Below are 27,420 nucleotides of genomic sequence, written 5' to 3'. Positions count from 1 at the left end.
TTTTTGACCCTTGTAAATAGGCGCGAGTTCATTTTATTTGAAATTAGTGTCATATTTCCTTCCGTAAACGCAATTAAAAACCAGAGGGCCGGGGCTAACTTCGACCGCGTCAAAGTTTGTATACCCTTGCAACTTTTTTGGTAAGTTTTTCCTTACCTATAGCCATCAAAGTGGAAAAACGTTTAAGCTAAAAGAACGTCCGAAAGAACGGCCTACAATCTTACCATAGGAAATAACGAAGATATTGATCAAAGTCACTGTTTTCCACCGATCGTTCCTATGGGAGCTATATGATATAGCTAACCGATCTTTATCAAATTCGGCACAGTCATTAACAGATATATTAAACTAACAAATGTTTAATTTAAAAGCAATCGCGTCAAAAGTAACGAAGTTATTGACAAAAGTCACTGTTCTCGAAAGATCGTTCCTATGGGAGCTATATGATATAGTAACCCGATCTTGATCGAATTTGGCATAGTCGTTTATATATGTAATTAACTTAACAATATTAAATTTCATGATAATAGCTCAGAAAATAACGAAGTTATTACGAAAAGTCACTGTTCGTTACCTTGCCATTTGTATGGGAGCTATATGATATAGTGATCCGATCCGGCTGAATCCAAGATATACAACGCCTGCAGTATATACAAGCCTACATGCAAAATTTCTCTGTAGCTCTTTCGGTCTAGGAGGAGTTTGCGTTGATCCAGACGGACGGACGGACGGACATGGCAATTTGAACTCGTCTCGTCATGCTGATCAAGAATATATATACTTTATATGGTCGGAGATGCTTCCTTCTATGCGTTGCACAATTTTGAACAAAATTAATATACCCTTTTTGCAAGGGTATAAAAAACCATAATACCAGACATTAATTCAGTTGTTACGCTTTTGAATATGTATTTTTGCAATTGAGTTGACGGGAGCAAGTAAGAATTAGAGGCCAAAGAAAGATATACTAAGATAAAGCAAGAATCATCATACTTATAAGTATGATGTTATGCAAATAGACGCGCTTATGTAAGCACCTACACTGATAATATTAATATTAATATTAATACAAGCTTGTCAAAACTAGAAATCATGAAAGGAAAGTAATTTTTTATTTTTGCTTTGCCTAGTTGTAATTCTCATGTACTTTAAGCGTCTTGAGTACATGTATAGAATTGTATTGTGTTCTATAGTGAGTAGCGAACTCTGCTGAAGAAAATTTGCAGTTTTTGATTCGTCGCCATTGTTTGTTTGATTAAATAGAAGTATTATGTTACATTATGTATGTATATTCATGATCAGCATCAACAACCGACGCGATTAGTCGTAGACTACAAAAGCTTTTTACTTCGTACTTGCCCAAAAGTTGATCCGAATAATATCAATTATACAAGCGCCAAAATGAGTCCTTAGTATCAACAACGTTTTTGTGAAAGAAATTGCGACGCAGGATGATAGTCAATTGTATGGACCACCTATCTTAAGACATCCGATATGATAGGGTCATTGGGCAGGATTCGAATGAGAGGGATTACATGCGATATCACTGAAAAACTCTTTAGTACGGCACTTGGGCCTTTATTCATTATTGCATTCACTTTATTGTACATACGTACCATACATACATACATATTATGAATGATCTATATATGCGTATAATATAAGTTGCATGCTTGCTTTAATTTAATCTTTATTTTTATTTAAACTAAATTGACTAGCCGCGCCCTCTTTGCATCTGGACCTGTTTAATCCGCTGCTTTTGCTGCTACTGCTGAGTATTGATATTTATGTATATTAGGAATGTAAACAAATATATTTAGATATATGTATGTATAATCTGTGTGTTCTGCTTGCAGTGAGCAAACGGATTCGGATATAAGTTTCCATTCCAGATACAGGTAGATCTATGCTATCAATAATTTAGGCAAGCGTGGGGCATTCGTGAATTATTATTTACATTTTGCTTTAATTTCAAGTGACTGTGACTCAAGTTATTAATTATTAATCTGAATGCAATTAAGTTCGGGCAGGGTTACGGGCAAAGGTAGGGTATTGGGGAACGCTAATTGTAGGTTTATTATTAATATAAATTTGACTAGATATAGTACATTTTCGACATAGTACATATTCATATTCTCATTGCGATTTTCATTTTTAGATTGCTTCACTCTGGTTTGCTCTAATTCTGATTATTGAAATGGTCCAGATCCAAATCCATATCCTAATCTAAATAAATTTACCACGCGTCGTGCACTCTCTTGATCTGTTATAATTGAGTGAAAATATAGTACATTTGGGCATAGGCAACGGTTGCGGTTTTTGTTCCGATTCGGCTACTCGATACTCTGGGTTTCTAGCACACAATCATTACCTTCAGATCTTCTAAATATTCTGCATCTAAATAATCAACACAGATGTTTGACTGATCTGCAGTATAACTGGGCGACCAATCGGAACTAGGCTCGATCTCAATTAAACGTCCTTGCCTTTCCATTTCATCTTTGTTACCATCGTTTCGCTCTAAAGCGTCTTCGTGCTTTACAGGCATCTTGTGACGTAGACGCTGTCGCGTGATCGCCCCGGCATCCGGAGCTGGAATTTGGCCCGTGTGCGTGTGTTTAAACTTATTGATCCGATGATCGGTGCGGGTGAGGGTGCGAGAAGTGCGAGAGGTCTGGACCTGAATTGGATTTGCATTTGTAGTAGGACTAAGAGACGGAGTCTCAACCGGAGTTGGTGATCGTCGTCCGCGCTGGCTATGGCTGTCATGTCACAACATGTCATCCTGCTCCACACCATCGTCGCCGTGATCATCAACTAAGTCAAAGTCATGGTTATCCAGCTCCAAGTCCATGTCACCATCATCGTCAAAGGCTCCCAGTGGTGACATGGCCGTCGTATGAAGATTCCCATAATTACCATGCGCCATACTACTGCTCTGGTTTTGATCCTGTTCTTGATGCTGCTGTCTGCTATGTGAGTGCAGCGAATTCTTGGAATCGTCGTCGCGCCATTTATCCATGGAGCGTCGCCGTGCGTTCATAAAGAAATTGCCCACTGTGGTTGGCTCCAGCCCTAGTTGACGCGCAATAGTCACCTGCATCTCCTTAGAAGGCCTCTTTGTTTCCTATTCAAATGAACGCCATTGGAATATTAATTCGACAAGCCGATTATGCCACCGGACTATACTTACTTTGAAAATAGCTTGAAGCGTCCGCCTTTGTAAGTCAGTGAAGACTAACCGGGGTTTCTTCGGATGCGGCATTTGCTCTATATGGGATTCTTCTTTCCTGCGACAAGTAGCCGTTACGCCAGTGACAGATGCAGTTCCGCATCCACTCAACAGCGCTGCAAGGGACAGAATAAGAAATTCAGTTTAAGTTCTTCCAATTAGAAAAAGCAGTCATCTTAACTTTCTAACTAAACTAAAGCTCTAGTCAAAAAAATCCTGAACGTCTTTACAATATTTCTAAGAAGAAATAATAGATAGGAGGTATCGAATTAAAATAAACTGCAGAGTACTAATTTATGACGAAAGAAGATTATAAAAGAATATGTAGATTGAAAGTCAAATTTTAGTTCTTGTCCCACAATAGGTATGCAAGCAATTGAAAACTTATCATTATAATGTACTAAACTTACTATTAGCTGATATTGTACTGCTGCCGCCACCGACCATTGGGGGTGAACCCTCCGAAGGCACACTTCCCACTGGCATTGTGGACGATGATGATGTGGTTGTTGGCCCAGGAGTAACTGGAGCACGCTGTGGTATCTGTGCCGCTGCCATGCGTAGAGCGGACATACGCTGGAACTCTGGTTCCTGTAGCCACTTGAACATCCGACGGAAAGTCTCTCGTCCTGACTTGAGCTTTGACCAGGGCTTAGGGTTGCGTAACAGATCGGACAGCGTCCCTTGTGATCGACAGAGTACACGCTGGGCAAATATAGCCTGTGGTATGCTGTAGCGCTTCAGCTCCGCCGATATGCGTTGCGCTAGTTCCTTGGTATTAATCTCTTCCATATCGCTGGACCGATTGGACCCACCCGCTCCTGAACTAGTGCCAGTGCCTGGCGATGCGTTGGCAGATGGTGTTACCGCAGTCGTGGACTTTGGCGATGTTATTTTTGCATCCTGTTGATGATGATCACTAGAGTACCCATTCTGGCTCTGATGATGTGGTGGCACCTGCTGCAATTGTAGTTGTTGCTGCTGGCTTATATTGCACAAGTTGGAACTATTGCTATTTGCTATATTAGACGGATGAAGGCCATTAGTGGAATTGCATTCACTGTTAATGATTTGCGCAGATGGTGGTGTGGGGGTAAGGGAGACAACGACAGGGAGATCCGAAGCCCCCGCTACCGTGAGGCTTGTCACCGATCCGGATCCATTGATGTGGGGCAAGGTGACAATCGAGGCGGGTGAGTGCAGGGACATAGACACCACGGAGCCGGCAGAAACTGAGTGTGGGCTGAGCGTCGGACTGTGCTGTAGTCCTAGCTGAGAGTTACGCCCGCCAGTTGAGCTTGTCGATGATGATGTGGCCATGATCAGCTCGTGATCTTGATGATGTCCGCTATATGAGGATTCATAGTGCGATGGCGAACCGGCATAATTATGGGGAGGCGGAGATATCATGGAGGGTAGCTTGTCGTAGGACGAGTAGGGTGATTGCACGCCGCCCAAACCGCTTAGTCCAAGGCTTCCCAAAGAGCTCTGATGATGTGTGAACGAGCTGCAATCGTTGCTAGCTCCACCACCACTGTTGAGATTACCGGAAGAGATGGCGCTACCACCGCCTCCAGATGAATTTGATGGGCCACCTTCCCCAGAACCATTTCCTCCACCGCCTGTGTCTCCAGAGATGTGACCAGCGTAGGCAAACTTATCGGACATCGTTGATATGGGCGGAAGCGGTTGAATTGGCGTCAGTGTAGCATATGACGTGGGACTAAAGCCTGTTGGAGATATGCGATCGTTATCGTGATCATTTACCGAAGCTGATGTTAGGGTTTGATAAGTACTGTGCTCCAATGGATTGTCGACGCCTAGCGCAGGGCTGAGTAAGTGGCTGCGTCCACCTGACTCGCCTTCATCCTCTTCGTCATCCGGATCGGCGTCTGCATCCACGGTGTCCACATCATCATCATCCTGCTGCGATTGGACAATAATGGACAGTTCTTCGTGATGTTGAGCTTGACTTGGTCGATGCTGAAGGCCCTGGTGATGGTTTGTGTGATGCTGATGCTGCTGATGATGGTGATGATGGTGGTGATGATGGTGGTGTGAATGTTCATGGAGCATTTCCGAGGTTGGCGCATGTCTCTGCCCGTTACCATGGCCATATTGCTGTTCAAGGAGCTGCTGGTGATGCTGATTGAGCGTAACTTCTTCCACGCAACCACCACCGTCTGACGACAGCTCGTCTATTACCCCGACAGTGACGTTAGATACGTCCATGTCCATATCCATATCGAGTTGCTGCCGATTTCGAATGGTTGCCCTGCCGATCCTAATCGCCTCCTGATCAGAATCTGGATGGTGTCCCTGTGCCTGATCGCGATGCACAATAAGAAGCTTGTGCTCTTGCTTAACGGAAACGACATGGCCAAGGCGCTGACTCTGGGCTGCAGTGGTGGAGCTTACGGTCAGTCCATCCAGGCTAATATCAGAGCCTACGAAATCTACGGGGCTGGCTGCCAGTCGTTCGTGCCGTTGATGATGATGTTGTTGTTGTTGCTGTTGCTGCTGTTGTTGCTGATGTTGCTGATGTGTTTGCTGGTGTATGGGCAGCAACGACAACGGTACCGTTCTACCCTGAAGATGAAGCTGTTGAGGCACAATTTGATACGTTGTCTGCACTGCATTTGTATGTCCCATCTCGTCAATTACCATAACAACCGATGAGTTTGGCTCATCCACTCCTTCCCCTTCCGACACTCCCACTCCAGACGCGTCCACGTCTGCATCAATATCACCGTTTCCAGCCAAACGACTATCATTGTTAGACGCGATCAATGTCCGCATTTGCATGGACACCGCTCCGTGTGACTCGGACTCAGAATCCACTTCGTGATTCTGATGTCTAACGGTAATGAATTCACTTGTCTCGTCCACCAGTTGCTGGCTAAAAGTTTGGGCATCGATTATCTCGTTGACGTTGATTGATTCCATTCCTTTGGCGATGGCGTGAGCTTTGGAGCTAAAACGAGAGCTGACAACCATCTAATCTGGTGAGCTGCAATGAAAATGCACAAGATAGAGCTTTCAGTAATGTGTGATGTGCACTAACCTAGCACCTAGGGGTTTATCGTATCCCCTATTCGTATGTAACCGGGGATCCTGGCTCAACCCCTTCAGAGCTCCCAGTTACCTAACACTGTGTGTGTTTAAGCGGATGCGAATTGACTATTTCGGAACCGGAAGTTTCGCCTAGGGGCTTAGGCTTCTGCCCTTTCATATCTTTAGTCATTTTCGAATTCGAAATTTCACTTGCATTTTTGTTTGATATATTTTTGTTTTACACCCACATTCATGTGTATGTAGTATTATGTATTTAGTTCTTTTGGTGCAAGTGTGTGGGTGTATATGGTATGCCTATGCCAGTATTTTCATTTTCAGTTTTTTTCTTATTTGTTGTCAGCCGCATGAGTTCGTTGTTGTTTTCGTCGCCTTTGACGTTGCCATCGTCGCCGAGCCGATCCGACCCTTAAGGGTTGAAACAAACCAACACCAACCCAACATTCACGCACGCACACAAACATACACACACTTGCACGCACACACATAAATATAACCGTGTATATGTATGTATAAAATACATTGTACATACATAGTTAGGGGAGTGGGGTTGGGGTTGTATCTTGCACTTTAGTATTTTTTTCAATCTTTTTTGGGTTTAAAAGTTGTTTAATGTGTTTGTTTTTCTTGTTTTTTTCACAACATTTGTCATTATTACCTGAAGATATATGTGGACTGTAAATTATACATCAACTACAGCAAACAGCTCAATGGTGAGGCCGAGGACAAGCTTTGCCCCGTTTCCCAATCGCGTATCCATATCTACACTGGAGGTACCAATCTATCTATATATGAATTTCAATTCGAGTTTTAGCTAATTCGTTTCCGTTTTTTTTTTTTTTGTTTGACTTTGCGCAATGGAACCGAAAACCGAATACGGAAAACCAAAAGCAAAACTCAAAACCAGTGTGGCTTCGAGGTTTTTTCCGAATCAGCGACGAAAATGCCTAATTCATTTCCAGTAACGAAACCTTCATTTGGGAAAATTCTCTATGCATGTAGTGTACACACACATACACGGACGTTGGCATACACAAACACACACGAAAACACACACACATATGTAGTTCTAGATGTGTGCTTTCTGAATCTGAAACTTTGTTATGTGATGTGACGACGACCGCCCGCGCTCCATGAAGTTTCGGCCTCACGCGGAATATATCCAATTCGAACTGAACCTGAAATGAACAGCCACATATACACACCGGGCCGAGCCGAACGACCCAACAAGACAGTGAGCTAGTCAGTTGTAGCAGTCAACATTATTCGTGCTTAACCCAACCCCAAAGGCAGTGGTAGCCCACCCTTGTTGGGTTCAAGTTGCTGTGGTTCTCCCTTAGCGCATGCGCTTCCGGGTTTCCTGTTCTCTTCTCATTTATCAGCTGGCGTAGCATACTTTTAGGAGAGTAGCAAGTTAGCAAGGATGCGCGCGTGAGGAATAACGTCAAGGTTCTAGCGGATTTTGGGACTGAGAGACTGAAGCTTTTTGAAATAAATTTTGAAATATGTATTTTTATTTTATGATTTTGTTCATTTCTTAGATTGAGAATAAAATTTTCAACGGCATTTTATTAACAACAAATTTATAGCAGTTATATTTTCGATTTAATCTCAGATTGACTTTCACTTCAGCATGACAAATGACGCTTTGGAATACTGTTTTCGACTATTTATGTTTGCGATCCTTGGGACACAATGCACATAGCAATCCTGTGGACAACAAGTGCTCAGCATTTCCCAGTGCACCAGGACTTTATAACATTAATATATTGATCCATATCATATATTCTAGTTCTAATATTAAAGCATTTAAATAGGTTGCGATTACAGATTTTGAGTGCTATATTGAAGTAAAACTTGAAATTTACCCTCGCTTTGTTCGGAAACTGTTTTTGATTTTAATCTTACATAATGAGACTTAGTGTATATTGTATTAACTATTATAATTTGATAACAGCATAACGGGAATATTTGCTTTGCTAACATTTTGTAAATATCCATTTCAGACGTAAATATACATATAGCAACATATACATATATATAGTTTTCTTTCTTTTTCTATTTTTTTTTGCGAATTTATATCTAAACATTTTTGGGATCTGAGATACGCTACTATTCGCCGGATAAGGTACTCTAGTCATTAATAGATAGATTACAGATTTAAATTCAAGCCACGAGCTCAAAGTTTCGAGAGATTTATATATGCATGTACATACATACATATGTATGTAACATACATACATATGTATGTAACTACTCGAAAATGGCTTACACTCAGCCGTTACCCCTTTACTGCTATTGTTAACTTTGCATGTGTGGATGTGGTGGTAGCATTTTAAATGCTCCAAATTGTAATACCTCCATAAATATGCAGCTATCTATGTCTTCGATCAAAAAATCACAACTCTGCTACTGCGTCCAATTGTTCCAAGCATTTGACGCGCAAACAATTAAAAAGAATGATTATGTGGCAACTTATACAGAAGACGTGGCATTCCGTCCGCTGCCGCTGTCGATTGTCAGGAGACTAGAAGCGCGCATGCTGAGCGATGCTAATGACAAGTTACTGTGGTACACCTTTGGAGATGGAGGAGCAGTGCCGGATAGTAAGAGTGTTGTGCTCTCAATATTGGGCAAGGACTTGTTACAAAACACGCCCACCCCCGAGACAGACCCCAGTTCCATGGACTCCTTGATGGCACGCGCCTGTACTGGAAGCGGCAGCAGAGTATCTCCATTTAGTGCTAAGAGTCCATCTACAGACAATCCATTACAGGCATTGAGAGTGACTGTAGTGGCGCTGCCTCCATCAGTACTTTCGTTTTCACCTGCACACAGGTGCAGCCGGGAGTTTAGCAGCTTATTGCAGGCAGGGCAGGATCGGGTAGGTGTGTTTTTGTCGCGTCGTCGGAGAAATTCGTGAGCGCATCTGGTGAAAAATTAATGTTGAGAAGCGAATCGAGGGCAACGAGCGATTCCGATGACATACCTGGCGTGTAAAATATGGGCACAAGGCAGAGCTTCTAAGCTGGAAGGCTGCATGCCAAACAACTCACCACATCCCCCGCAGTTGAGGCCCAATGCTGCATCTGTTTGCTTGGCCAAGCGAGAGTGCGTGTTGTATTGATCCTCGTCGCCCAGTGCGCGGTAGATCAAAGCCAATCGGCAACGTATTTTACGAACCAGAAGCTTGGCTCCAATGGAGCTGGCGACTTCCAGGAGACGAGTGTTGAACTCCAAGGGTCTACAGTTGCAAATCTTGTTTTGTAGACGCAATGTTTCCAGGCAGCGAGCGGCCCCATCCATAGCTTCCATCTGAGACATGCGATCGCCCAGACTAGCCGATGTGCCCATAGCCTGCTCATACTGCCGAAACGCTCGCTTTAAAAGGAGATTTTAGACATGAATAGGATTGTCTGTGAAGGAATATATATACTTAACTTACATCTATGTCCATCTTCTTGCGGTATATATCACCCATGATTCGAATGCTGCGCGTATATGTTGCTTGATCTCCGGATATGAGCGAGAGTCGGGTAGCCTCCTATTATGTAAGGTGCCGTCTATCAAGTTCTGACAGTAAGGCAAATGTTCCGTCAACTCACCTTGCAGTAGTCGTGAGCATCTCCGAGTTCACCTTGCTTGCGTAAGGATGCAGCCATCCGAAGTAGGGCAGCACGATGGTGGCATGAATTTAAATCCCCCAGCTGTAAGGACCTTGACAAATCATATGCCTTAGATGCATAGGTGGCGCTCTTATCGTTATCCTGGAGACGACCAAAAAGCTCAGAGAGAGCTACATAGACCTGCAACTCAAGCGATGGGTCCCCTATAGCTATTGCTATTTTATGAGCACCTTGTAGTCCCTCCAATGCTCGAGAAAATCCGCCCATTTCGAGGTAAACACGGGCTACTGTCAGATGAACAAGCCCACTACGGCATTTGGTGCCGCACTCGTTATAAAGCGAGTGTCGAGCGTAGCTTAAAGCCCGCTCCAGACCACCAAGACTGGCATGAGCGCGGCTTAAGTTCAAGTATGTTTCCGCTCGCATATTTGGCGAATCAACCTCCTCCGATATTCTGTGTTAGCACGGAACGAAAAGATTGGGAGGAATTTATCATTATCTCATGCCTTTGCTCTTACCCTAGCTGCTGGTGGCCAAATTCAATAGCTTCCCGAAATTTTCCCCAGTCCATGTGAGCTTGGTAGAGGTAGCCCAGCAGCTGGAAACAGTCCTCTCGCCGACAAGACATGGCCACGCCCTTCAACGCGCTTCGCCATGTTCGGACTGCCGCAGTTTGATTATGCTGCTCATACAGTCGCAATCCGCGCTCGATCTGTCAATCAGAAACTGTGGTTACTTCTCTTTTTTGCCGTGGCTTGGTCCAGGAGCATGTACCTTTCGCTTTGCTATGTACTGACGCAGACTTCGTTGGCAAGCCAGGAAACAGCTAATCACCGTGCTACCATGCCCAGGTCGCAAGAGTCCTTGACGCACCCAAGGGGAACGAGCTCCTCCATCGGAACCATATCCCGCAATCCTCGAGTAGCTTTCATCCAACTGGCACAAGTCTGCAAGCAAACATGCACGGAGATTCGAAATTACGGCAAAGATTAGAGCAGTAGGATCAAATACCATTTGAGTTTTCCAACAGATAACGCGAGCCATCGGGCGAGGCTAACAGATGTGTGGCCGACAAGTTGTGACTGGGTGGAATACTAGAACGCACAGGAATTAAATTGCATGGGATTGTCTGAGGAGTAGAGTGTTGTGTAGTGGGCTCTCACAATACCTGAGCAGATCCTTTGAGGCAATGCTCTCCCATGACATGGCTCAACAGGGTTTTCGCAATGCGCTGAAAATCAAACACAGAGTCGGATAAAAATTAAGTAAACACCTTCAACACCAACTCCTTTGCATGGGCGCAGCATACACGTCACAATTTTGGTCATGGACCTTGATCTACTCCAGGACCTGTTTCACTGTGTTGCGTGACCTTCATGTACACACACACACACACACAAACCTCATGAACATAAAACATATGATTTAGCGGATGAAAGTTAATTAAATGCGGATGTTCTAGACTCCTTCAAAATTAGTCATTCAATTGAAATACAGTTGCATTGAAACACAAAGTCTTAGATATATGGAACTTTAAAAGAACACACAAAGTTTTACCTAAAACTTCTGTGGTTGGATGGCTTCTGAAATGCCAAAAAGAAAAAAACGCGACGCTGTGGCCAAGACAAAGATTCAGAGTGCACTGGGGGTTGATTTTTCTCTCAACAGCACAGAATCCTCGAATAGATGCGTGAGAGCTTTTCAAACTGGCGGGCTGCGTATTTGTGGTGAAAAGTGGCTATGGTGAATAGCGGGAGGGGCGCCCAATTCGAATTTTAAGTGTTTTTATCTTTAATCTCAATTTTGCAGGTTATTGTAATGTCCTAGGCAGTGGTTTTCAAGAAGCAAAAAATTAACATTTTTTGTAGTCCACAACTCAAAATAAGTCCCGATCCTGGTGGCGGCCCTAGGCGGCTCATATGGTTGTAAGAGTGAGTATTCGCTCACTATCTATAATGTTATATGCTAGCTAAGCAACATGTAAACGTAATTTGTAGCTATAAATTTAAAATAATTGTTTCAGTTGGTGCATGGTATACCAAAGTTGACGAGACGACTCACTTACTTCATTAGTTTAGTATTCCAAAGCTGTACTTGAGTTTCTACGACGTTCTTTGGCAGAAATTCGATATTGTAATTAAGTTAGCAAGTTCCTTTAGTTATTGTAGTGCAAAGAGTGTTTTATTACTCGGCATACTTATTAATATGTCGTTAACCAACTGGGGTGTTTCTGGGTTGAGTGTTTGCCCTGCAGTTCTTCAAATGAGTGTTCAGACTGATTCTGCATGTTGCAAGTTGGCAGATCGAAACGCTGAAAGATACTTGAAAAACAATTGGAAAATACTTATGTATTGCCTTTTTAACACAAACAATAATTAAACTCATTTGATGTTAATTAATATTGAAATATGTATACTTTAGCCACTAAACTCATACTTATTTTGCAATAAGATCAAAAACATATACATATTCGGTTTGGAAAACCACTTATCAGCACTTTCAACTCGAACAAACCAAAGAGGAACAAGATTCGCTGCACCTTTAAACTCTATATTTGTGATATAGAATATTTATAATTCTTGTTGTAAAAGATTAATTCTAGCTATAGCATACATTTAAGGGACTTTAAAATACCTTAAAATTCGAACTTCTAGTATGAAACCGAAATGCTCTATTATTTTAACATATTCGGTGGAAATCCCTTTAAACGGAAGTTGGATTTAGATTAGTGCTGGATTAAGCCAGCTCGGGGCCTGATAAGATTTCTGGAGAAAAAATGTACATTGACTTAACCTTTTTGTGATTTTGGAATTGCTAATCCTGCTGATGGCTAATGCGGAGTGCCGCATCAGTGGATTTAAATATCGAAGAAAGTTCCCATGTAAGTTTGATATATGTAGATTCTAACACACATACATATGTGTAGATGCAGCTGCTGAGCCCCATAGATTGAATCAAATACAAAAGTGGGCACCACGATCGCTGAGTAAATTTTTACTTTGCTTGTGAGGGACAGAGTGCTTGATTCTCTGAGCATCCAGTCCATTGCTTGGAGTTTTCTGGAACATTTGTTTACTATTTTTGAAAGGTGTTTTTCCAGTTTAATATTCTGTCTATCGTAACGTCCAAATATGCAACATTGCTGGCAGTGGTAATTATTTCATTATTCACTATTGAATGTCGGAACAGGGCAAGGAAGAGAAGCTTATGAGAGGTGGTTTGAATAGACTTTGTAGTGTTTATGGAAATTCACCAACGCTTGGTCCATGATTGGAAGTTATGAAGGTATGATAGTATGGCATCTGCGGCATCTTCTGAATCATATGCACTGGAGAGGATGCCGTATCATCTGCAACGCTGCAATCATCATGCCGTTGGTTGGGGACTCAGTGGGAGTTTGCATATCACCGAGCCCAAGACGAGACTGCATCCCTAATAACCACATTAAACCTTCTTTCACGGAGATTTCATCCAAAAAGATCGTATATGCGTGGTGGTAAGACTTCTCGTATTTTTTGAAGCAGTCCAAAGTGCCAGACGCGGTTAAAAGCTTGCTTAACTGATGGCAGTGCAATATTTCCTTTCTTTGAACGCGCATGCTGTTTCCTAAAACTCGTGATTAGGAATGACTTCGTGGATTCCTAAGTGTGCCAGTGCTCTACCAAGAAGTATTATTTTGAGTACTTTGGAGAGCACAGGCAGCCGGCTATTTGGCCGGAAAGAACCAATTGCGCCCTCATGTTTGCCAGGCTTAGGGATCATCACAATTACAGCACGCTTCCAGGCCTGAGCTGGGGAAAACTCTTGTTTTAGGTGTCCTGCAAATGCTTCCACCTGATCCGTGTCATCGAGAAGTCAGGCACCTGAAGTGTTTCGAATAGGTTGGCGACGCAGAGGCTGCCTGCGTAATCTCCGGGTGAAACGCCAGAGGTACCCTGATCGACCCCTATACAACTAAAGTTCTTTTTACTTCGCTTGTCTGTCCTATTTTAGAGTATGGATCTTGCATTTGGTCACCTCAATATGAGTCGCACCAGATTAGACTTGAATCCGTTCAAAAGCAGTTCTTGCTATATGCTCTTAGTGGCTTAATCTGGGATCGCAATGTCAACTTCTCTTGATTAACCTTCCTTCTCTAACTAACCGTAGAATTAAGCTTGGTGTTATTTTTATGCACAAGCTCCTAATTGGTGATATCGACTCGTTTGAGTTATTAGCTCAGGTAAATCTGTCGGTACCATGTAGACATCCTTTGATACCTTTATCCCTTAGTGTTCTTCTAACTATGCCATGCATGAACCTTTCGGGGTTCTCTGCTCTGACTACAACCGTCTATTCCCTGTAATCGACTCAGAGTTTTCTATTAATATACTTAAAACATCTATCCTATCCCATTTTGTTAATAGATAGCTATAGTACTATTTGTTTGTCTGTTTTTTCTTTTGTGTATTTATCCACGCGATTCGTTCCGCCTGCCTACAGTATTGAGCATTTCCTTGTAAATAGGAATCCTGAGTCTTATCCACCGTTTGCGAAACCAGCGCTTATATGCCAGGAGTGCTTTGATGTGGTCAGGTAGATTGCCTTGGTTGTTTATCGAAGGGCGGTGAATGGTATGGAGAGCTGCTAATGCAGCAGCTGCATTCTCAATGCGCCTTTGACGTAATTTAGCAAACGACGTTCGTCACAAGGCCGTAGAATTATCCGCTTTTCTCAAACTAAGAGATATATGTACATATAATGTTCATATCGGAGACTTTTGAATGCACTCACCTCAAAATATTTGGCTACGAGTATTACAACGCTCATAATGGAGGAGCTAATTACCATGTGCCTAATCAGCTCCCATTCTGATTAGGTCAGACTTTCGTCGTACACCCTCAACGACGGCGTTTTCTTGCCGAAAAGGGCAGCTTGCAAGCATTGCTGTAAACTCCAACATGGGCTAAATTCAGATTGGCGCCATCTACCTTCTACCAAACACAATCAATTTCCAACAGGATCTTGAGGGCATCCTTAACGACAAATCACCTAAAACCTTAGTTGGAGATGATTGGAATGCCAGACACTCATTCTGGGTTGGTCCACAAAAAGATTCAATGTATTGGCTTCTGGGGGTTCTTTGCCCGGGACACGACCAGAAATCTGTCCGATGTTGATGTTGCACTTTATAGTGGTATTCCAGACGAACTCCTCTCAATCCTTGATCTACATGACCTCAACTCAGATCATCTAGCTCTTCTTGTCGAGCTACACTCAACGCCTCAACCGCACCCTCCTCGCCGCCTACTTCTCCCATTTGGATCCAACCTGGCTAAATTTCTGCAAGTTCTTAGCGACTCTCTAAATCCAGAAATCAAGATTACGTCGGCAGCTGAAATTGACTTTGCACAACGCCATAAACGATGAGCTAAAAAAAAATTAAATGTTTAAAAGTTTTTCGAATACAATATAATCTGGATTTTTAAATCTTTAAATTAGCATAAATTAGAAAATTTCTATTAGAAATGCTTAAAGTAACAAAATCATAGCTTTTGTTATCCAGACATCTAATTAGCCGTGTTTTAATCGTGTTCCAAGTTTGATTTCCGACGTTTGTAGTGAAATTTCCTTGCTACGTTTTAATAATCTTACTGAAATAAAGTCAAATTATTGGAAAATACTGTTCCGATATAAAATTTAAAAGATTTCAGATATGCAAGTTGTAAATTTAAATTTTTTTTATTTGCATTGATACATTTCATTTCATTTCTGCATTCTGCACTGGTTCGATTTCTTCTCTTCATACATAGTTTGGTTTTTGTAGATATATAAATATGCTGTGCTACTGTTACAAACTACTTTATGCTCCTTCTTTCCACCAACCTACACCTACCTACAATTGTAAACGAAAGATTCTCGTTCCACTTGCCCGTTCCAATATTAACTATAGATATAAATATATCTATAAATATAGATCGGTCAGCGTTGCGTGTATGAGGTTGTGTTTTGGTTCGGTTCGGATTTGATTGGATTTGGATCATTGTGTGCAATATTAGTGCATACATACAAAACCTGTAATAAATGAAATGAAGAGGCAGGTGTGGTTTCAATCTCAATTTAGGAATGTGAGTGGAGTTGAGTGGAGTGTCTGCGTAACCATGAAACCATGACGTCCGAGGGTGAGGAAGCTAACGATTACTGAATCAATTTATCCGATTGCATAAATAAAATCTGTCCCATTCCTACCCTCCGATTCCCTAACTCCAAACGTCTTTAGGTTGGGTCAAAGAGCTTCTTCTGCTGGATGGATTCTAAGCTGTCGTCTGTCCCGTGATTGTCCCTACCCTCCCTCTCTACCTTGGTATTCAAAGCTGTATTGCAAATCTGCGTGTCTTGTGTGTGTATGTGGTTGTATGTTATGTATTGTATGAGTTATCCTAATGTGGTAATGATGCATCCTATGGTATCTGTATCTATATGTATGTATGTTGTTGGATTTGTATGTATATTTGCCTATTGAGAGAAAGCAGTGATGCAATCGTAGTGTAGGCTATGCGTTCTGGGGCTAGGTCTGGGTATATGGATTTGTGGGTCTCTGCCGTTTGTTGGATAATATAAATTCGGTTTAGTTGCCAGTTTATTTGAAATGGGGGGGGGGACTTTGAATCAGGTGCAGTTCGAGTTGAAGAACTAGGTAGAATTCGTAATTTCGGGTGGGTGTGCTTGGATCTGGGCCCGCTCGTATGTGTGTGTCGGAGTGTGGGTTTGAGTTTGTGTGTGTGTGCAATGCGTGTGTGGTATAATGGTGATGGTCGATTGCAATGCAGAAATTATAAAACAGAACTACACAGTTAGTTTACACATAATGCACAATAGCGAGTTAGATTATGTCAAATTGTGTTTTTTCGCTGTTCACCGTTTTTGGGTCAAGGTCATGTTTTCTTGCATGTAAGTATGTGAGTGTGTGTTTCTATGTATATAAATAAATAATCCATAAATGCACTTAAGCATTTATGAGATGCTTTTGCCTGTGATATATTATTATGTAAATATAAATCTTCAATCAATCATCTCGTATATCTTGCCACATGCATTTGCATTCATACATACATATATGTAAATGTATCTTCATCAATATCAATTCATAATTTATAGTTCTTTTACATGATATTATTAAATATACAATCGTTATAACGTTTTCACCTAAACATTCTTTTGTGTTTATCCACATGCACATTTTGTTGGTACACATATACATACATACATAGTTTTGTCGTATGTGTACATAAATTTACGTTTACAGCTTGGTTCATTTACAAAAACTTGCTGCCTTCATTTTATGCAAAAATATAAAACAAGAAAAGAGTATATATAAAAAAAAACAATAAATCAAAAACGAAAAAGAACCTAAAACTTATAGTTACGTTCTTTGAATTTCTTTCACCTTTCCCATATTCGAAATACTTAATACGAATATAAATATACACATAAATGCATACGAAACATACATACATATGGGTCTGATTTATATTCGTAATTTATGTACGTGTCATCATTATCTTTATCTCAAGCTGCCTTTAAATCACTTATAGTCTAGTTTCCTACTTCCCACGTATATAGACGTATGCTAATACATATTTTTAATTTCAGTCAAAAATGTCGTCGAGCAAGGCAGCTGCACGAGGAGTGTGTGTTTGTGTCTGTGAATCATCTGTGTATGTATGTGAAGATCGGAAGGAATCATTATACTTTGAATCCTTCATCTCCTCAAAAAATTACATACTTATCATATTATTAGCTTACTTATTCAGTGCCACCTATCGTTCTAGATTTCGTTTCATAAGAAGGGATGCAGATCGCGAAAATTTTGAAAGTCACCATCGAAAACAAAATCGTTGAATATTTCCAATTTGAAATATTAGCGAATTGTAAATAATTTGTATAATTAGGATTGAGTTCTGGACGAATCATAAGCATTTTTAGTAGGAAATCAAAATATTTTAATTATATATGTATAGTATTTTGTATGATGTCGAATAATTTATGACTTCGTTGCGGATCATGCGATATACATATCTGCATCCCTATACAGATAGAATTCGTTTTGGGTGGCATATTTCTATGCTGTTACAGAGCCAAAAGGACACAGGGTTAAGGAGAATAAAGAGGCAAATTAAAAGGCCAGGCACATGACGGTATTGTAGCTTACTAGCCAATGCTGTGCCTTATGTTGTCACGCGTAATATAACATATTGATGTATATTGTAAAAGCGCACAAATAATTATGATGCCTGTCCCCTCCTTATTTACTTAAATTACTTTCGAGTTGTTACATCTAGAAATCGCTACAAACTATGTTTTAATGCGTTTGAAAATGTTCATTTGTTTACTTATAAATTCTATTTCACCTTTCTCCTTCTTTTCTACTAACGTTAATGTCGAGTTTCGAATCGACATGATTCGAATTAGAATATTGGAAAATTAATAAATATAATTTTATCTTCATTTGTTGCCAATCACCAAGCAAATATATGTTTACTCATGGTGATGTAAACGGTGCGGAACAAGTGTACTAGCGACTTGCGTTAATCCCGGCCGGCGATGGTAATAACAGTGGTGGGCTTATGGTATATGGTCGATGCGTTGGCCTAATATTGCTAGCTGGATGGATAATAATGAGGCGCTGTATAGCAAGTGTCACCAAAATGATAAGCAATGCGGTTGCCGACTGGCCAATACAGTGGCCTGATGTTCGTGACGATCCACTATTGTATGTCAACTCCTCGTTCTTCACAACCTCGTTGGGATGTTTGTCATAATGATGTTGATCATCTGTAATTATTTGAATAGAATACAATTAATTGAATAATATTGTAACTGTTTTGGTGCCAGGCTCTATGAAGGATATTGGTCGACTCTAAACGGGTGGACGGATCATTTCGGACAGGCAAGCACAGCGCGAACAGATTGGGGGGCTAAAATTCAATGCTCAATATTTCTTGTTTAAATGGTGTAATCGATGTCTGGTGTTAAGGATGTAGCGAATGTGGAGTGCTCATTGGGGAGTGGGATTTGCATAGGTTGTCTATTAGTTCTACTTACGTTTCATAGTCTCATTACTATGTGCTGGCGGACTTTGGAATGATCGTGTGTGATTGCTAACAATTTTACGAGTGTCTGAGATAGTGTTAATTTTGAGAATGGTGTGTTTGGGATGAAGCATTTGTCTGTTCTTGTTATCAGAGGCAGTTGTTGCAGTTGATGCCGATTCTGCTGTGCCCGTGCCCGATACCGCACCCGTTCCCTTGCCCCAAGATGGCAAATTAATTGTGCTCTGTACTATATTACTGTGATTCGTGTCAACCACCGGCGGCAAGTAATGCACATCACTTCCAATGTTAATGGGAATGCCACCAACTTCTTTAATGTAGAATTGATTATCGGAATTGTCCTTACCATTTCCATTAGCATTGCTGTTCCCGCCATTGCCCTTATGCGGTGGATAATTCTGTTGAGTTGGCACATTATTAATGCGGATGCCAGTTTGTGTATGATGGTGTCCGGGATAGGCTACATTCACGCCACCTCGTCCAGGAGGCAACATATTGATGCTGCCATGTCCATGGCCTGGCGACAGGATTATGCCACCACCAACACCGAGTCCAGGCCCGGGTCCAACGCCGCTTGAACCGATATTATTACCCATTATGTTGGGCTGTATGGGAATGCGGTTAAACTGATCAATGTTCGTATTGATTGACGTGCCCATTCCCATGCCCAGGCCGTTATTAGCATTTATTGGCATTCCGGCGCCTCCCGCTCCGTTTCCTCCACTGCCACCAGAAATCAAGCCAGTGTTTACACCGCTTATACCGATCGTGTTGCCGCCAATGTTGTGGTGACCATGTGAGTGCTTTGGATTATGATCATCATTGGTCGCAGCATTGCTAATGACGTTACCACCACCGCCTCCGCCAACTCCTCCATCTGAACCCGCCACAGCCACGGATGTGGTGGTGCTAGCTATCGTCTTGTTTTTTTCCTCGGCTGCACAACAGACCTTAAACACAACTTTCATATTGTTTGTTGAACAACGACCGCCTATGCGCCGATACAAATCGTCCTTCGATGAAGTCGCTGGAAGTAAGTAAGGAGCACAAAAGATGCGATTGCATTATTCTGAAAGATTCTAACATTCAAGACACGCGCTTAATGTAGACCAACTCACAAATGAAGTAGTAGTCGTTTCCAGGTAGGAACTCCAAACCACCTGGCTGCGGTGTAAATGGCCGGAAAGTTATTGTAAAAAACATTAATTTCTGAGGTTTATCACATATAGCTATTACTCGCGGATCCGCGTTTGTTATGCGACATGTTTCGTACTCCACTTTGGACACATTGTATATTATGTATTTCTCCGTTTCATTTTCAAATGTCCCTGGCTCATAAACCGGACATATTATGTGTACTTGGTCGAACTCGAAGGCAAGATTGCCTTTATTTACGTCTATGATGTGATCTGTGTTATCGATTCGAAATCTGTGAATGGCAAATAAAATAAAATTAATTTCCATGTAACAATTACACTGGCTTACAAAAATTAATGTCCTCGAGTAAAATCACAAAATGAATAATTGGAAATCGAGGAATGCGGTAATAGAATCCGTCTGTTTTTTAGCACAGTTTAAAAAGCAAAATATTAAAACGAAATGTGAAATTTTCAAGTAACACAGTTCTCACACCTTCTCTAAAACGGTGCTTAAGAAAAATATCCAAATATGTTTTTTGCTTTGATTAGCTTGTGTATTTTCAAAAACCCAAGGCCATCTAGCCATGAGCATAACTTATCCCAATTTCACTTTGTTACAAAAAAAAAAGGGTATCCTAGCCAAAAGCATCTAAATTTGCATTTAATTGTGAGTTGTGTCACCCTGTGTAATCTGTTAAAGCTTTATTGTCCTTTTAATTTTTATCAATACACACGCTCTAACTTGGCGCCCATGGTTTTTATTAATTATAATCTACCCCCACGACAAGGACAGGCAGTATTTCGTGTTGGTTCAGGCACGGGCATTGCACCTATAAAGCTGCGAGGTGAATGCTTGCAGGTAGATTTTCTGCAAAAATTGTATACGTCAGATTCCTACCGGAATTAGATTAAACATTCCGATAAATCCTAGAATAAACATTCGGCAGTTTTCATTATGCATTTGGAGTAGGCCATTTATATTGAGTATGTCATTTACATTACATTTGCAAAAGACAGAAATAAGCAATTCCGATATAAAATATTTTATCTAATGATCAAAAAGCACAAAACCTTACAAGGGTATACTTCTTGATCCTTTTCAAACTTTATTCTCGAAGGGAAACAGCAGATCCGCTAACACGGACACACGGATACATATTTATATGTAAATATTTTCGATAAACGATTTCTATGAAGTGAGCCTATTTAGGTGACCGTCACTGTAATATTAGGTTTTTAATAATTGATAATTCAATTGATCATCAATGATTAACTTGTCAAAACTATCGATTGAATCGACACATGCATGCATCATTTGTATATGATTTAATTTAATTAATTTAAGCGATAACTAGACTACAATATAGTCGACTGTGTTATATGTTCATGTTAAATATAAATGTTAACTGTCGACTGGCTCTATGTCTGAATGCCTGTTAGTGTTGTTCTCGAACTCCAACTCACACCAAAACCCATCAACGCACGCACTTACGTCGTTTCCTTGGTTTCCCTGTGCCATTCCAGGTTATTCTCCTTTTGTTTTTCTTCATTTTTTTTTATTATATTTTTTAAGCGCTTTGTAAATCAAAAATCACCCCTAATGATGAAGTACGCATATTTTACACACACTCACGCATCGATGTAGGGAGTGCAAGGTGTGCGGGACAGGGGACAAGGGATATGGATGTGCGACTAGGGTTACATTACATGTTCATGCTGGGCGCATGGAGTATATGCATTCGCAACCCCCCCTCCTTCCTGAAATCCCAAAAGCACCAGAAAGAGCAAAAAGGTAGTACAACACCAACAATAACCACACCAGCAACAACAACAACAAAAAGCGAAGCAACACCAGCTGCAGACCCCAGCGACAAGTTGCACGCACTCACCTCACCTTGAGCGTTTGAAGACGCTGATGGATTCTTCCAGCCCTGCGTTCACCATGAGAGAGGGTGGATATTAATGTACCCCCTATGTGGGGTATACATACATATATGTATGCACATGTCTTGGAAAGGCAAAGCAAGCGTTTCGTTGCGTATCCATTGCATCGCTTTGACAATGCACCACAGTAAAGTTGACGTAGTCTTGCCAAAGTCCCCAAGCACCACCCTCGCTATCAAACGACCCAAACCCGCCGACGTCTCCTGTAGAAACACCTCTGCGACATGCGGCGTCGCATAACCATAACCCTCGCACCCCTTTGACGACATTGTGCCATCATGACCCATCCCCCCTCGCGCTCTCTGCTTAGCCTGTGGCCCGTAAAACTAATCCTTTTGGCAAAATTCAGGACTATCGAATATACTTCACACCGTTTTCTCAACTTAACAAAAAAAACCTCAATCCTGCAATCCAAAAAAAACTGTCTACATAAAGTCTCAGGACTTTCCGGTCTACAGATGAAAATTCACAAACAAGAGAAATAATAATGTGGAACATATACGAACAAATATGGATCTTTTTGCAAAAGCAAATTTACTATTTGACTATAAATTTGAGAATACTTACATGCTATTCGATGTGTTCCAGTGCATATAAAATGTTTTTGCGCAGCTTGACATCGTCGATAGGAGCACAGTTTCTATACAGATTAGTGTTAGCAGAGTGACGAACGACGTAGTGCCCAGCGTGGGTATCGGGATAACCATCCTACACCGACCTGACGACGTCGAAACAGGACTCTTTGTGGTTCGACCACGACGTCGTCGTTTAGTGCTCGTAGTACCGAGTGACAACACAGCGGGTACAGTCCTCCCCGTTGCAAAGTCTGCAGAGTTGTTGTTGTTGTTGTTTATTGTGCTTAATACTGAATCCGTCGATGACTGAGACGCTTTAACGGATGATGGGAACGGCAAGAATGTCACTGTTTCGGCTTTCAACTCGCCAACTGGTTTGTTCTTACTTTTGCATTTGGACTTGCGATGCATCGCTGGCTTGGCGATTATTGCCGTCGTTGTTTGATTTCGATTTCGAGCTTTTGGCATAGTTTCGATGGTCGTGGATGGTGTGGACGAGCGGACACTGGCCTTACAGGCAGAGTGCTGTTGGACTCTCTGCTCTTCGGGTGGGCTGTTGGACGGGGATCTTTCCACTGATGTAGCAGCTTCAGAGCCCATCATTATCCACAAGCCCGTTCCAGGCTTAGGGTCAAGTTTGTTGACAGCAGTCCGCGGCGGGCAGCTCGATCTTTTGTTGCGTACCAGCTTTGATTTGAATTTGTAGCATGGCACGGATTGGCTGGATTCGTTGGCAGCTTGAGTTAAATTTGCAGATGAAGAGGGACTCAGGGTGGATTCGGATTTTGGGGACCAGGATGCAGTAACGGATAAGCTTTTTGGCAGTGCATGCATTATGATCATCACTTGGTATAGTCCGCCAAATACTTGGATTGTATTTGTATTATGTCTAGTTTGCAAATACTAAAGCTGTCGTTGATTCCGATTGCAGTACTTGAATTGATATCATAGAAAGAATTGAAGCCGAGTCGTCGTCAGTAGCTACAGGCAACATGCCGAATATTCTGTTCCGGTCACTTTATTAGCTATCTGCAATCAGAGATGAGGATACAATAAAGTTTATTGACAACCAAACCAGCAAGTGCACCAAGGAATGATGGCACAAGGACAAACACCTAGATGACCGAGCAGGCATTTTTTGATATAACCAATTATTTCGATTGGAATCGGTTTGGGCGCATTGACCGACTGCCGACTGCTCAACTCCACTTCGCCGCCGTCAGACCTCCTACTCCCCCTATCCACACTGAATGTTCCGTTTTACACCCTCCGACTAAATCATGCAGACATAACGGCGCAAGCGCTTTAAACATTTCTCGTTAACTAAAATAATTACATTGCTTCAGGAATGCGGATTCTAAACCGTGAAATTGATTAAAATTTTTTAAACACATTTCGATTTCGAAATATTCATTAATTAGAATTATTACATACATACTTATATATATAAAGCCCTCAAAAATATTTACAGGAAGATTATTTCTAGAATGCGGCTTTTGTGCATTGATGATATATCAATGGATTAGATTATATATTAACTTGCTTCTAGATCAGTTCGAATAGTCTGCAGCAAAAACTTTCATCCAATATGCAAACTCAAAACCAAATTTCCAAATTTCTTAAAAATGTGCATATTTGCTGGTTTGCTTTGACCCATAAAACGAGTATCATAGAAATGTGTACGGGATTCGGCCAATGTTGGCTTGTGGGTCTTAATCCCGTGTTAAAACACACTTACTCTTTATTTCGGTCATCGTCAGCATTTGTCTGGCAACTATAAGTTTAAGGATTGTTTTTAATTTGCATTTGGATTTGGGTTTTTACTCTGGCTCTGTCTCTCGTTCTAGCTAGCCTGTTCGCGCTCACTCTATTCCTTCCCTTCCCCATTCGATTCTCTCTCACTCCACTATTGGTCTCTCTTTCGCTCTCATTTATTTATGGAAGACGATTCCTGTATACATACACAGTGACAGCGACAAAACCATCACTGACGAACGACAAACCTAGCTGAATCTTTATGAATAATTTACAGGAATTGGGGATCGGGGATAACTACATAAATAGTAATCCGTGAATTAACTATTTTGATAGGCCTAGTTTTAATTTTCACACAGCCAATGGTAATTTTTCGTCACAGACATGAAAATACACACACACTTGCACATACACACGCACAGAGATTGACACACACTCAAGAACAGAACAGGGTTTCTTATGTACACCATTTCTTTTACTTTTCTTTTCAATCACATATTCTCCTCCTGCTCTTGGTTCGAGTCCTTAAAATGCACTCCGCTTGCACATAAATGTCGTATACGCCGCATTCACATTATAAATATTCTTAACTATATGCCAGCATTTATGGAGCACCTTCGTACTGCCACTCGCCATTAGAACAAATTTGCTTTTTCTTCAATGTTTATTCAACGCCAGGCTTTATCTCACATGTTGAGCGCCGCCGCGTCCGCGTTTAGGCTCGGGCCATAATTTCAATTAAAAAAAACTCCGTTTTTTATTTTCAGCAATTTCTTCTTTTTTAATAACTCAAAAGTGAAGAAATATACAACATAAGTGTGTGACCAGATTCGATAAATCAAATATTGTTTGCAGTGTGACCGGCTGATCCAAGCGATATTAACTTCACGTTGGCGTTGAACGACGTTAAACCCAGTGAACATTCATCCAAATACAGATGTTATATGATATATGATATTTATATATTCTATTTACTGTATTATATATATGTATGTTATGGTTATAAATTACATTTATGACTACATTACTATTTGCAATTTTTTATTAAATAATCAATCGATCTGGATCATATCCGGAAATTTAAATCCAGGAATCTTTTACCCGAAAGTCATGCCGGGATGAAGAAGTAATATAGTATTTCTGATAGACGCGAAGCATAACTGCTGCGGATGTCCTTTTGGAAAATGGGTGGCGCCCACAAGAAATATGACAACAACAAATATGAAATCATAATTAAATATATTATTTAATCACCTCATTATCAGCAATTTGTCCGTTTGAAATATAGAAAAAAAGTGATAAGTTAAACAAACTTTTCAGATATTTACAGATTTGCTGGCCTCACGGAAAAGTTGGAGAGTATCATCCTTTTTTGAAGTCATCCTTTTTTTGTGTTTGTGTTTTTGTTAATAAAGATCTAGAATATATAAAAAATATAAATAAATAAATATATAAACTTTTTTGTACATACCTTTCACCAATTTGCCAATTTGAAAATATTGCAAGTCCAAATCCCAGAAGTCAAGTATACGCCGCAAGTTTGAAATTAAACTATTTTGCTCGTTCGCTCGTTTCATTTCAAAATTTCACAAATGTTCAATTTTCATTCTGTTTATTTTTTCATACAATGGCAATTGCTCTTAAATGCTAATATATATACTAATTCTAACACCCCATCTAATACTAAATTATAATCACTTACATTTATAATTTTTTCTAAACTAAAATATTCCCTAAAAGCACTTAAAACTAATTTCCCAAACCCTTCTAATTTATTATTTGAAATGTTGCCCAAGGATCCAAACTTCCTATTTGCAGTATGGATCCTTTGGACAACAGTTGTTAATGACTCATTCTCCTGTCGATAATACTGCTTTAGGTCCGCTGGAACACCGAAACCGCAAACATCTATTGGTGCGAGGTTTTCGATGTCCAGCGGCCTAAAATATATGTGACACAATGTGTCATCTATGTGCCCGTCATGCTTGAGCCTTACATCATGGAAATGATTGTAATCCCAAACAAATGGGTCTTTTCCCTTACGATCTAGGAAATGTTTTCGCACTCTCACATTAATTGGATTGCCATTAATCACAAAGCAAACCAAATTAGTGGATATGTGTGTATTGGAAACAAATTTAAGTAATTTACTTTTTACTTGTATTATTGAACTCGTCCTTCGTTGATAGGAGGTTGGAGTATAAATTGATCCTCTTGGAGCTATCGAGCGCCACAGCCATTATGGTTAGCATTTTGACAATATCCCCGGTCCTTGCTATTTTTTTTGAGGTGCCGAGCAAGCGCTCGGTATCCTTTCCGGAATTTATTCGACTCTGTAATTTTAAAAACTGTTTATGTATTTTTGTAAAAATTTTTATTTCCTTAAACCTACCATTGGGGGAAAAAACAGTTCTTCGATGCTTACGAAGAAATGCAGGTTTGCAAAGTCTTCCAGGGAATTCAAGTTCCCAAGAATTCTTTGCTGGGCCTTATCTTTAAACGAATCGCAGTAGTCCTGGAACTGTGAAAGTCCTTCGGTAATTGTTGTCGCATGAAATCTTCTTAAGGTAGAAATTTTGGTGCTCTCTACATTAAATTTTAGGTTTGCCATCGTAGATTGGTTTTGATTGTGCTTTCTCCTTTTTAAAATTCTCATCAATTTCAAAAAATTGATTTCGAATTTACTCCCATCTCAATTGGAATGAATTTTTTGGCGAAGAAGAGAACAAAGAAGACTGGCTGACCGACAAATCAAAAGAAAACGGAAACAAAAGAAACGAAGCGACCAACAAGTTAGAGATGAAACTTAAATTGAAAATTTATACAAATAAGAGAAATAGTCAACTAAAATCAAAAACAAAATAATACTAGATTATTGCTGCTCCTAATTTTATTTTACTATTTTACTACTCGATATAATCAAATTCCTTATAATTTACAAATTTATCCAAATGTTGTTCATAGGTCTTAAATGCAATAAAGTGG

At 40.7% G+C, this 27,420-nt stretch overlaps 4 protein-coding genes across 8 annotated transcripts; all 4 read right to left on the bottom strand.

Annotated features, from left to right (window-relative positions):
- Nucleotides 1–1,547: 1,547 nt before the first annotated feature.
- LOC6651586 (homeobox protein onecut) lies at nucleotides 1,548–7,545 on the bottom strand. 2 transcript variants are annotated; one of them, XM_023180461.2, is made up of 5 exons: nucleotides 6,963–7,545; nucleotides 5,029–6,242; nucleotides 3,643–4,962; nucleotides 3,194–3,348; nucleotides 1,548–3,127 (listed from the first exon to the last, which is right to left on the bottom strand). In XM_023180461.2, the coding sequence occupies exons 2-5, from the start codon at nucleotides 6,227–6,229 to the stop codon at nucleotides 2,771–2,773; spliced, it is 3,033 nt and encodes a 1,010-aa protein (XP_023036229.1). In that variant the 5' UTR covers nucleotides 6,230–6,242; nucleotides 6,963–7,545; the 3' UTR covers nucleotides 1,548–2,770. The 2 variants fall into 2 exon arrangements, with proteins under 2 accessions (XP_023036229.1, XP_023036228.1); XM_023180460.2 differs by having other exon boundaries at nucleotides 3,643–6,242; nucleotides 6,963–7,544.
- An 824-nt stretch (nucleotides 7,546–8,369) lies between these two features.
- On the bottom strand, nucleotides 8,370–11,542 carry LOC6651304 (43 kDa receptor-associated protein of the synapse). 2 transcript variants are annotated; one of them, XM_023180306.2, is made up of 9 exons: nucleotides 11,488–11,542; nucleotides 11,099–11,161; nucleotides 10,942–11,024; nucleotides 10,705–10,877; nucleotides 10,449–10,642; nucleotides 9,910–10,384; nucleotides 9,750–9,848; nucleotides 9,294–9,685; nucleotides 8,370–9,233 (listed from the first exon to the last, which is right to left on the bottom strand). In XM_023180306.2, exons 2-9 carry the CDS (start codon nucleotides 11,134–11,136, stop codon nucleotides 8,780–8,782), a joined length of 1,908 nt encoding a protein of 635 aa, XP_023036074.1. In that variant the 5' UTR covers nucleotides 11,137–11,161; nucleotides 11,488–11,542; the 3' UTR covers nucleotides 8,370–8,779. The 2 variants fall into 2 exon arrangements, with proteins under 2 accessions (XP_023036074.1, XP_002072604.2); XM_002072568.4 differs by lacking the exon at nucleotides 11,488–11,542 and having other exon boundaries at nucleotides 11,099–11,318.
- Nucleotides 11,543–16,517: 4,975 nt separating this feature from the next.
- LOC6651303 lies at nucleotides 16,518–25,274 on the bottom strand. 3 transcript variants are annotated; one of them, XM_002072567.4, is made up of 5 exons: nucleotides 24,915–25,274; nucleotides 22,673–23,709; nucleotides 20,141–20,451; nucleotides 19,369–20,049; nucleotides 16,518–18,744 (listed from the first exon to the last, which is right to left on the bottom strand). In XM_002072567.4, exons 2-5 carry the CDS (start codon nucleotides 23,521–23,523, stop codon nucleotides 18,485–18,487), a joined length of 2,103 nt encoding a protein of 700 aa, XP_002072603.2. In that variant the 5' UTR covers nucleotides 23,524–23,709; nucleotides 24,915–25,274; the 3' UTR covers nucleotides 16,518–18,484. The 3 variants fall into 3 exon arrangements, with proteins under 3 accessions (XP_002072603.2, XP_023035862.1, XP_023035863.1); XM_023180094.2 differs by having other exon boundaries at nucleotides 25,051–25,274; XM_023180095.2 differs by having other exon boundaries at nucleotides 25,126–25,274.
- A 1,269-nt stretch (nucleotides 25,275–26,543) lies between these two features.
- LOC111519487 lies at nucleotides 26,544–27,285 on the bottom strand. The gene is made up of 2 exons (XM_023180638.2): nucleotides 26,828–27,285; nucleotides 26,544–26,768 (listed from the first exon to the last, which is right to left on the bottom strand). Exons 1-2 carry the CDS (start codon nucleotides 27,089–27,091, stop codon nucleotides 26,583–26,585), a joined length of 450 nt encoding a protein of 149 aa, XP_023036406.2. The 5' UTR covers nucleotides 27,092–27,285; the 3' UTR covers nucleotides 26,544–26,582.
- Nucleotides 27,286–27,420: the final 135 nt, after the last annotated feature.

Source organism: Drosophila willistoni, chromosome 3R (genome assembly GCF_018902025.1).
Source record: "Drosophila willistoni isolate 14030-0811.24 chromosome 3R, UCI_dwil_1.1, whole genome shotgun sequence".
Classification (NCBI taxonomy): domain Eukaryota; kingdom Metazoa; phylum Arthropoda; class Insecta; order Diptera; family Drosophilidae; genus Drosophila; species Drosophila willistoni.
The sequence above is the reverse complement of the archived record's forward strand: the minus strand, read 5'-3'. Positions and strand labels throughout refer to the sequence as shown.